The sequence below is a fragment of the Colius striatus genome, chromosome 11 (assembly GCF_028858725.1).
Source record: "Colius striatus isolate bColStr4 chromosome 11, bColStr4.1.hap1, whole genome shotgun sequence".
Classification (NCBI taxonomy): domain Eukaryota; kingdom Metazoa; phylum Chordata; class Aves; order Coliiformes; family Coliidae; genus Colius; species Colius striatus.
Window position 1 is genome coordinate 26,424,190 of NC_084769.1, and position 12,151 is coordinate 26,436,340.

A 12,151-nucleotide genomic window follows, 5' to 3' on the forward strand; every position below is an offset into this window, starting at 1 on the left:
GCTTCCAAGAAGACCAGTTACCCATATACATCTCCCCTCAGCACTTGAGAAGAAACATTATCAGTTCTAGAGCTCATCACATCTTCCACACACAATGCAATGTTAAATTTTGTCCGTTGCAGACAGAACTGGGCAAAGAAGCAAATACTCTATCTTAATGCATATTGCAGGATCAAGTCAGAATTATGGAGACCTTTATTAAAAGCAATGCAATTTAAAATTACCTAATATACGAAAGAGGTTCATGTAAGCAGGGCAAAGTAACCCAAGTGAAGTCTAACAGTGCACAATGTTTTAACCACCTTAATCTTTCACTAATGATAGCTGCTACTGAGGGAACAGTTAGCAATCTGGCAGAGTTAGAAAGCCCTCTTCCAAGCACGAAACATGGGTTAAAAAGCAGTCTCATCCATTTATGAATTATATCTATTAAAGGAGATTTTGCAAAGATGTTTAGTAACACCTTATTTTTACACTTATGGAATTCCAAAGAAAGAGCAAAGTTTGTAATGTGTTCTAAAGTTGCTCTCTAAAAAGCTTCTCTCTTCTTTAGGGTGCTTCATATGCATTTTTCTAGTGTATTTTGTCATTGATCATTAAATAAGTACACTGAGTAAATTAAAGTCGAGATATAGTAATTTTCCGTGTCATTAAAAAAAATCTTATTGCAAAGTAATTATACAACTGTATGAAGTGTAAGATTACAATGACTTTAATAATTTAATCACAAATGAGAAACATATGCTTACAAACATTATGTGAAACACTGCAACAAAATAAATCCAAAATGTTATCAGAAATGTGAGTAGTTTAGGTTATTGAGGAGAATCTTCCTTTTTAGGGTCTCCCTAGGATCCCCAGCACAAACTGCATTTTTGTTGGGTTCTTTTTTTGGGGGGTGGGGGTATTAGTTTGGGGTTTGTTTTTATCTCCAAAGAACACCTTAGCAGAAGCTATCAGCTCTGACAGAACACCAAAATTCTGGCACTGAACCATAAATTGACCATTATCATAAAAAGAACTGCTAAATGAGAAACCATGTGCTCAGTATAAAACTAATTTCATGCTTTCAAAAGCACACAGTGGCTTCTAGCAAGATAGTGGCCCTGGGACTTGCAAAGACAGATTGACTAATACAAATGGTGTGTGCTTCTGATGCAGTCTGCTTAGCCAAGCTTTACATGTACTGGCAGTAAATGGAAATTCTCGAATCTTCTGTCAAACAAATACACACTTATCTATAACTTTACAGCTGAAAGCTATAAAACAGCTGCCTCATAAATATATTTAGCAGGAAAATGCATGAGCTGTCCTAGATCCTCATAGAAAAAAAAAAATCACAGCAGTCTCTATGTAGTAAGCATAGACATTGCTACAGCAAGCAAGAAAAATATTTGAGTAAACATTTTACAGCATTTTCACTTCTTTTGTTAAAAAAAAATACTATCAGCAAATGCAAATAAAATCCTAGCAGGTCTCAAACATGAACTAAAAATATTAGCAGAATAGCAATGCTTAATAAGTAACTCAGTGAAACCAATTTTTTGTGTTCTATTATAGGTGAAATTCTCAATAAAAAAACTTCTTTTTAAACACATAGGTACAAAGTCTACTTAGTTTATGATAATCGTTCTTTCGAGCTTAAAGATTTACTACTAAAACTTCACGGGCCACCTTTAGCACACTATCTGTTCCCTTAAATAAAACTTAGTGCACTAAATCTCAAATTTTACCGGTTAGAAAGAAGTGACAGTAATTTTATACCCTTCTCAAAGCAAGTTGTCAGTGTAAATGAATTACTGGAAGCTGTCCTGGGCATGACAGGTCATAGCTTTTAATATTAACAATGACAGACATATGCAAGATGTCAAATCCAGTATACAGTTTATTTCATTCTTTACTTTTCTAGTTTATCTGAAGAATTCGGCAGCTCTCGTGTTCCAGTTATCATTATAATTTGAGATTTAACAAGCCACAAAGCAAGCTCTGGTACGATGTATTTAGTCACACTGCTAATTAGCTTCATTCTATAATAATAATACAGCATTATTGACATGTTCCATAAACATTTAAAATGCATAGGAAGTCACCTACTGGAAGGATGCCCTCTGCAAACAGCAAGCAAGGAAAGGGAGATTGCCATATATTTAGAGTTACTTTTAATACTGAAATAGGAAGAGAAGTAGATATCATATGCCTTGCCATTTTTTATATTCTTTCCACTGGAATAACTGAAACACAAATGACACACACACAGAAGTAACACCAAACATATAAGCATCCACTCTTAATATAATATCACAAAGCAATTCAGTGAAATTTAATAATGAAAATCATGCTCACCTCTACTGGGAAGTCCACTCCACATTATGGCAATACTGTTTAAGCAGCTTAAACAGCAACGAAGTTACATAAACAAAACTTCCAGTATGTGACCAATATGATCTACGGTGCTACAGAGACTTGGCTCCAGCCCCGATCATCTGTGTGACAGTACACTGTTATACCAGTGCAGCCTCAAACCTTTCCAGATGCCGGCTTATTGCATTGCTCATTGAAAATCCTTCACACGCTGGCTACATTTTAGGGAAGGACAAGCACACTCTGAGTCATTTGTAAAGAAAGCAAAGCAATTTCAGTTCTGTATCTTCATGCGTACCGAAACACAGAGCACTGTCAAAGTAGAAGTCTGAGGTGAATTTATGCTGAGAAACACGCAACCCAAGCCTTCATTATCAATGCACAGAATCAGCTCCAGTGATCAAATTCAAACAAACCATTAAAAAGAACGATACGATTATGAAAGGCTCTACAGATTCAGCTCCAAACCACACAGAATGAAGAATCATCTATCTAGGTTGTGTAAATGTTAAAAATAGCTCTGTCTTTTCTACAATGAACACGAGACAGAGGAGAATCAGTAGCTTGTATTGTGATGAGGTTCACTGTTGGGAAAAAAATCCAGCTATAAAAATTAATGATTCCTTACAGCTTTTCTAAATAAGATTAATTTACAGTGATGCAAATGAACAAATAATAATTTTTAACCATGTAACAGTCTATTATATATAAACAAATAGCATATCTATTAAAAAGAAGCATAATTATGTGGATTAAAAATTTTAGAATACTGACCCTGTAAAGATTTGTACAGTCCAGGAGATGAAATATTTGTACAAAAAAAAAAATGACAACTAAAAGCATGACCAATTACATGACCAATGCCTTTGTCTTTTAAAAACCACAATAATTTTTAATTACTATGAAAAATCTCCACGGCTTATTAAATTCATGCTCTTCGTACTCCCACACAGACTTCCCACTATATAAATCTTTTTGTCTTTTCAGGTACTTCATACACTTTCTTTCCCAAAAATGGTAAGAGGGCATGTGTCACTATGCATACTCACACCCACAGCGATAGACAGTACAGTAAGAATCAGATGTAATCACAACTAAGTCAAGTTTGCAAAGAAACAGAAGGACATGGGAGTTTATTATAATACCTATAATACCAGTTATCCAAATATACTACTGTGTAACGAGGCAACTATGAGAGCATTTCTGGCAGGATCCAATCCCAGATGAGGATACTTACTGTACAGAGTACCTGATTTATTTTTGCAAGATAAAAATAATAAACAAATCGAACTGCTATTTTTTTCAGCCATTTTAATGCATAAATCGGTTAGAAATGTGCACTGAATAAAAACGACAACCGTGCATTTATAGATCACTTTTCACCTCAGCTGTCCACACCTGTAAACCGTGGATCACATCCTTCAAAGAGACAGTGAAGAAATCCTTGCTGCAACAAGAAATCAGCTGATTTCACTAGCTGTCCATGCCATTGCCCAGGCTGTTTAAATAAGAAGGGAGATTTCCCCACCACAGTAGAAGTTGTGTCATCACCACTCACATAACCATTCTCAGCTTGAAACCATGGCTGGTGTGAAACTGTATTTTGATCCTAGACCCTAGAACATCTGATTATCTGATGTCTTAAATGCTGATTCTTTACCACAGCATAACTGCCCCTAAAGACAGTTTAAACTCTTCAGAAATGAATTCTTGTATGAAAATCCTCTGCATAATCTATTTAAGCAAACTAGTGACAAAGAGTAACAACTGTGGTAGACAATTCTATTTTTAAACCCCTTCCCACTCCACCCAAAGCACTACTCCCCGTCAATTTCTTTTTTTTCCCATACTAGCCACATATACACTGTTTGCTTACAAATGTCAGTCACATGCTCAACGCCTCCAAGAGAGTGAAGTCGCAGCTACAGATGAATAATTGGTCTGATAACCTTGGCCAACTCAAATAAGGTCATTTCTATTGAGGAATTATTGGATGTTTTGCTCTGATATAACTTGTCAACAACTTAAGAACAACCAACCTCAATGAAACAATAATTTTTCTTTTTTTTTTTCTTTAAGACTACTAGGAAGTACACATATCATCTAATTATTCTTTTTTATTCATGTTACCCAAACTTTCGCAGTGCAGCTACTCAAATGCAGTTATGATACAGTTAGATACAGTTTGGAATTACTAGCAAACAAGAAACCATCTTTCACATCCCTTCGTATTACCTCTCACCGTCAATATTTTTGAAGGAGTATCAAGTACACCAAAACAACATAGAAAATCCCCTTAATTTCACAGCTGCTTATCATAATTACTGTGAAAGAAAAACAGCAATAATTCATAAAGGCATTTCATATTTTAAGAAAAATGTTGACAAATATGTAATGTTCTATAAGTACATTGTGGAAAATACTCAAGTAATGAAAAGAATATGGAACCACCTACTAAACGAATCCTGTTCCAAAGACTGCAACGAGTAAGAGAATAAGTCAACATACCCTACAGTGAGGAGTGAAATTCTAGGTTTCTCAAGAGCTCAGTTACCTAAGTTGCATTACAGGAATGGAACTTAAAAAAAAAAAAAAAATCCTGAAGAAAGGCAATAGCTTTCCCTTTAGCAAAAAGAGTCTAATCTTTTCCAAATAGAGTAGCAAAATACAATTATCAAACAGAGAGCAACCGCCCTTGCACACGGGGTAGGGGACAGAAGGAGAAAGCCCCGAGGTGTTGTTCCACTTTGTGCCCCCACAGCAGAAGCTTTTGTCAAACTGCTTTCCCAAAGATTGAGCTGTAGGCAGTAGATGAGGAAGGGTAGAAGATGGGCTGACCTTCTGTAAGTCCAAAAAAGGTTTTGGCATAACACAAGAACAAGTAAGCTTACAATACTTTCTACTATCCTCCTCTTCTTACACACCAATTCTATCTCTATGAATGCTTGGATTGAGTAGGACTCGGTCCACAAACTTATTCAAGATACTTTTGGTTGCTGCTTAGCATTTCTCTTAGCACATGACAGAATAATTCATAAAGATCGTCTGTAATAAAAGTCAGATTAGCCTTGCTCTTTTTGTAGCAAAATGAAGGACAAACATTGATAAGGAATTTGAGGACCCAAATCAAGAGGCTTAAACAAAATTTCTGTTCTCCAGTAAGTTGGCACAAAGCAGTCTTAGATGGCAACTAAGCTATCTGTCAGACAGCTAGCCCTGTCCCACCTAAGGATTCAAAGCTACATACAAAGATTTCCATTTAAGATTAGATCCTTTTGACAATTAAAAACTAAGGAATGACTCCATTGAAATCCAAGTAATGCACTGCAGTTTCCTTCTGTTATAACAAACATTGTTTAGTCCAGCATTGATGTAGTCACCTGACAATTTCTTCAATTTCATTTAAAAGTAAGTCTTTCTCCCATGCACCAGGCCAAAGGTGGACATGTGGATTTAAGAACAGCTGTAATATTTTCAGAATAATTTCTCAACATCTACCAATAGTCAGTTTTACTTTTTGAGAAGAAGAAAATGTCAAATGCTTAGAAAACTAATTATTAACTTAAATTAGATGTTTAAGAAGGTCCTTTTCACTTGACATAGCTGAAAACACTATTCACGCTTAGTAACTCTGGACATTTAGCCAACTTTAACTATATAATCCACAGAAGTATCATTCTGAGCACTTTAGTTGCAAGCATCCCTGCCTCCATTAAGTTGAAAGGATCCTTAGACTTCCAACTTAATATTTAGGCAAAGCAGTTCCAATCTCTCTTGCCAAAAGAGAAGAAACTGTGCCTTCTCCATATTCCCTTGTTCTCCTCCCACATCCAAGACTGCTGTTTTACCTTCTCCCTTGAACTAGCATTACCAAGACCTTTCTGTGACCCAACTTACGTTAGGGACACAACAGAACTCTAGTTATTTATGCACTTATTTTTCAAGTTTAACAAATCCCTGTCATTGTTGTGAGTCAGATCACACAATTGTGTATTGACCATGTCTCAGGAAATTGACAGGTATTTCTAGTACGCTCACTCCTAAGACTACACCCACTGTCCCCACGCTCGCACGAGGTCAGCGGAGGGGGAATCCGAGAGTCAGCACGAGATGCCAAACCCAGGGAAGAAGCAATGAAAATTCGTGGAGCAAAATCGGAGTCGTCTCCCAAGGGGACCTGGGAGGAATATAATGAAGTGACTCCCTCAATCCGGTCACAGCGTACCGGAACAAATGGCTCGCTCTTCTGCCTGCAGACAGCTTGTTTCACAACCAAGACTCCCGACGCCGAGGGAGGGGGAGGTAGTGTCGCGGCGCGCTCCTGCCATGGCCCGGCCTGCAGTGCCACCTGGCGGCCTCCGCTGTGTCCCCCGAGCTGTTACCTGCTCCGATGCGCAAGCCAGCGGCCTCATCTCACACGTGGTCCGGCCGTATCTCAACGGAGTGCCCCCCGCTTTGAAGAGCACATAACGCTTTCCAGGTGGCGGGGGGTGGGGGAGTTCAGGTACGAGGAAGAGCTGTGACCTCACCCACGGCTATCGCTGCCTCAGGCCCCAGCATGGCACACTGCTTTTTGAACAGGCCTGCCCCAAAACGGATTTCCCCAAGGCTGCAAGAAATTACCCTTTATTTCAGTTATTTCCTATAAACAGGAAAAGAATTTCTGATCCGAGCTGCAGAAGCAAATACGCTTTCTTATTTTCATTCCTTCCCTCTGTCAGAAGCCTGTCTGCACAACAGCCCTGCCTGGCACACAGGTAAGGCTGGCCCTTAGGCATGGTATCACTGACAGACTTCAGCCTCAGCTTAAGACAGGATGGGTATGGCTGGGAAGGAACAATCACCAACACAGGTAATAGCAACGGCTCAAACAACATCTGCGATATACTTTTCCAGTAGAATATTGTTTTCTTCATACACACAATTTTTAACACCAGTCTAAAGAAAATGAGGAGTTAAATCACTCCAAGCCTTCTAATTTAGTCAGTTGATTTCTTGACTTGGTTGATACAAAGAAAAGCACCTGTAAGCTTTATTCTCTATGCAATTTCACTTGCTGTGAAGGAACTGAAATTGCAAGTATGGGTACAACAGCAAAATTAGCTTCTGGATTTCAGTAACAGAGTGGAAGAGGCTAATAACAAGAGGCTACAGAAGCAGAGTAGGCATTTTTGAAAAATGTTGCTAAATACTTTTTGAGATTCTATTACAGTTATCCCAAGAAAGATATTTAGACTTTAAGTACATAAAACCCCTTCATCTATACATTGTTAAATATTATTAACAAGACCTGGAATTCCACAGTTAACAAAATCTTAGTAGACTTTTCAATAGTGGTACAAGGACCATTACCTACTACTGAAAATTACTAGCAACAAATTGTTGTAAAACAATAGTTAATTAGTCGTAAATGGTTGTAAAACACAGTGAATGTCAACTGTGGAGGTCACAAGTGGATGCTTTATAGCAACCCTAAGCCACACATTACAGAGAGGACCTCGGAAGAGGATGAATATGAAAATATGTCTCATGACTCCTTGTTTTCATCCCGTTTTGGAAAAAAGTCCACCAAGAGCCAAGGAGGCTAGACGCAGTGATGGTGCACAGATTAGTTCTGTCACACAGGATCAAGACAGTTCTGGCAGGTCTGTAAACCTAGTCTCTTTACTGTCAATGAATATTTAGTCATGTAAATTTTACAGTCACCTTGACTTCCAACACAACTGTTGTTAATTTCACTTTCATTTTATGAAAACAAAAGAAAACTCTAACCACAGATTAGCAGGAACCTTTGCTGAAAACTTCCTGAGGTGTGATGAACTGTTCCCTACCCAGTTCATTAGAAGGGGATGTAGTTATAAAAATGAAATATGAGAGAGGTTCTTTGCTTCCTTCACACATGGAATAAAGTCTGTTCACTGGTGAAGTGAGATGAACATAATTGTTCTCTTACCATCTGCATAATTAATTCTGTTTACAGTGTTAGCCAAAGAAATGGGAAAGGCAGACTCCCACTACAAGGGGTAATAACACTCCAGAGGGCATGGATTAGATAGAACTGAGCCTGAATAATGTCAATTTATGAGAAAATTGATTTCTGCTTATTTCTGGAAAAATGTTCTTTAGGAACTACTTTTCAGTAAATCTTGCACTCCTACTGGCTCTTAAGCAATATATTAAATTATCTATGCAACAGTAATAATAAACTGCCTACATGAGACATTTCTTTACTATGAAACCAACATCCCTTCAGCTATGATAACGAAACGCATATTTCAACATGCACGAGACAGACCATCCTATAGATTATAGGATGTAGTCTATAACAGAGGTAAGTGAACAAAGCACAGAGAAACATGAATTTTAACTCCTAAGCCATACAGTAACCCCAAAGTATGTGTTCCAGCAAACAAAATATTGCCAGCTAGAGCATAAGCTGTGACACTTAGGAATGACCACAAAGACATCAGAGCAGGGGTTCAGCTAACAAAAAGCAACAGAAAACAAACAGGGCAAATATTTCAAATGTTCTTTATCAGCACACAGATACCCTCACACTACTTGGTTCTAAACCAAACAAAGCAATACCATGAACTTCAAGAGAAGTCAAATTCAATTAGCAAGAACACTTGTTCACTTTCTCATACGCATAGAGAAGCAGCATATTTTTCTCGGAACAGCTACGAGCTAACACTGAAATGAAAAACTCAACCAAAAAAAAGCAGCACATTACATGCTTTGCACTTTTACATTACATATGCTAAACAGAACTCTGCCCAAGCATTTGTGACCTTTTTTCTTCCCCCCAGTAAGTTAAAAACTATTACTTCAAAGTACTTCTCACTTCAATGAGGGAAACTCAGACCACTGAAAGCAGAAATGATGAAAGGGCCAGGCCTGTAAATGCCAGCTCCCCTCCTCCTCTTCCCATCAGTACATTTCTTCTAAAAGTTTCTCTTGTAACCGTAGCATCCTTATAGAACTTTTTGTGGGGAACAAAAGCAGATAACTACTTGAAACCATGACAGCTACTTTTAAATAGACCATATCTCAACTACATAAGGCCCAACACAGCCATTAATCCTGCACTAATACAATATTACCTTAATACAAGCTGGCTTCACAGGAAAAGAAATACAGTGATAATTCTGAACATGACAAAATATTGTTAACTACTGGTATTAATCTAGATATGTGTAATGGTTATTTTGGCTGGGGAAGATAGAGCTTAAAAGTTTCCTCAGATCTCTTGACCAAAATCTAACATTTCATATTAATCATGTACCTGTGCTTGTACTTGCAAACAAAGTGCCAGGAGCTGTACTTGTAGGGAGTTTTCCATTATTTAGCTGCTTCACTCTTTTCAGGTGAGACTTTCCATTGTAATGAACTTGAGCTTGTGCTGCAGAGTTCAACTGTATATTGCACACTTCACAGAAAGAAAACAGTATCTTCTTTTTTTCCTTGCTTAGTTGATAATCCTGTCTCTCGTTCCTCGGTCCTTTTTCTTCAAAGCCCTGTAGAACACCTGGTTGATTCATAATCCCACCTTCAAAGACATGGTCAGGGCTTAATGGACGCTTCATACCTACAAAGCGAACAGACAAAATTGTTACTAGAAGCCAACTAATAATGCTTATGACTAAATAATCATTTTCTTTTTTTTAAAAGGCTATGCAACATGATCCAAAGATCATTTCCAACAAATAAGGTTCCAAAATACAGAGAAATTCACTTCATAGAGAAATATATGCATTTGTGGCACACCAGAGAGCTCAGAAATAGTAAGTGAGCAATATATCATAGTCTGTGCACAACGACAACACATTATTTTGTTCTGCCAGCTCTCTATTTTAAAGCAGGTTTATTATATCAACTCTACCAGAGATTAAGATTGTCAAATATATTTCCTTTGCCTCACTAACCACTGGTGACAGGCCTTTTTATTTTCCAGTGTCCATAGCACTACTTACTGCCCTACATACAATTATTCAACAAAAAGCATGCCGGCAAGAAACGTTACTGAAACACTGGAAGAGAGTGGACTGTTCAAGTGAGACTAATGAATGTTTTCCACTTTTATATGCACCCAAATCTTCAGTCTTCAAACCAAGTATTAAGCTATTGTCTATAGCAGTCTGTCGATGCCTTCACAATTAAAACTATTACACACAGAAATGCCAGCTAGAAGTTAGTATTGTGGGAGCTCCACAAATACACAGTAAATGAGTGGCCCTGGACAATCCAAGAGCTTGAAATATGCACTTGTCCCTAGAGAATAAAAACCTCATCACAATAAATGAAACAAGCCACAGAAAGAACAGTTTTATATATCAGGGCAGGGGGGTCTATTTTATGAAGTTATGCTGCTAAAACAGTAGTAAAGAAGGGAGAAGGTAATTCAAATGGAAAATATTTCTGTTTTCTTGGCTAAACAACTTGCTGTTTCCACTTTATTCTTTCCCACTGCCACACAAATACTCTGTATCAGTCAAAGGCAGGCTCTGGGAACTGTGCGAAAGAGCTCTGTCCAGGCAAGACTGCACCTGTATTCAGCTTTCAGAGGCAGAAAGGCTTCAAATGCAAGGTCCCTTTTTTTCAGCGAAGGAACTGGAGCAGCACAGATCTTTGTGCATACCTACCACTGTACTAGACAGGAGGAATGAGAGACATCACACCTCCAAACACACAAAACAAAACACAAAACCAGTCAATGCAATCCTCCCCAAAATAGTGTAGCATTCACAAGCAACATTAGAATATTCCTCTTATTATCCAGGCAAGTATATTACTAGGGGAAATCCTGTTTTTTTCTTTGGCACAGGTACATAAATGGCAACAACTTGATAAATAGGTTATTTAAAGGACATTTTTATGATGGAATGGGGTATGTAACCACATTCTTAACTCTAGCCCATGCTTAAAATGTTATTTGTACAAATTCCTCCTCAAGCACGATTCACTCATCAAGTATTCTAAATAAACAAGAGTTCACTGAGTCATCATATATCTGCTTCATGTAACCGACAGTTCTATCCTCAAATTAAAAACTAGTAGAAATGATACATTAAAATATACCTCTCATCAAATATTAAAACAAAACAAAAAATAACTGTAGGATCCAGGTATGTAGTTGCTTTTGAAAGCAAAATACGAGTGATCCTGAAAACCTAGGCTAGACACTGTCACACTAAATCATTTAAGCAAAAGTATCATATTTCAAGGCAAGCAACCAAGATCCTCGACTCAGCTGAGCTTAGATGACGTTTTCATCTGAAAATTTAATCTGCTTAGAGCTTTTGTACTTGTTACTTTGCAGTCTATTTTTCTAAACCATAAATAATTTCCCTTCCTCCCTTTGTTTTCTGTATATTTCAACAGGGTGGTTGTAATTTTTATTCCCTGAAGTAAAAAGGTTTTAAACAAAAATATTTTTATATTACATTGGTTTAGACGCTATGAATATGCAAATGTAATTATTTAATAATAAAATAGGTAACACTTTAGAAAGCCTAGCTTGTCACAAATCTGAGTTTGACTGCAGAAAGCAAATAATTCAGTAATTATTTCAATAATCTTAGATCTTATTGAACCCAATTGGTTTGGATACATTCAAAAGTGGCAGAGGCGAGTATCTCTACTAGGAAACTATCCTCTGTGTGGATCAGAGGGCTGACTGATGAAGCAGACAGCTGCTCCTGAGTACCTGTAAGCACACCAGAACCTTTCAAAGGGGTTTCATTATCACTGCAGCATGAGGTACATACACTCCTGCACTGAATGTTTTGGT

General features: G+C 37.5%; 1 protein-coding gene across 7 annotated transcripts in view; it reads right to left on the minus strand.

Annotated features, from left to right (window-relative positions):
- The window catches only part of ZNF385B (zinc finger protein 385B), a 171,940-nt gene that overhangs the window by 131,821 nt on the left and 27,968 nt on the right, over positions 1 to 12,151 (minus strand). For 3 of the 7 annotated variants that reach the window (XM_062005086.1, XM_062005084.1, XM_062005085.1), the window contains exon 2: positions 9,647 to 9,949. In XM_062005086.1, coding sequence (XP_061861070.1) covers positions 9,647 to 9,947 — 301 coding nt within the window. In that variant the 5' untranslated portion in view covers positions 9,948 to 9,949. Of the gene's footprint in view, positions 1 to 2,343; positions 2,543 to 3,759; positions 3,783 to 9,646; positions 9,950 to 12,151 lie in introns of those variants that run through there. The other 4 variants (XM_062005089.1, XM_062005087.1, XM_062005095.1 and 1 more) reach the window with 3 other exon arrangements.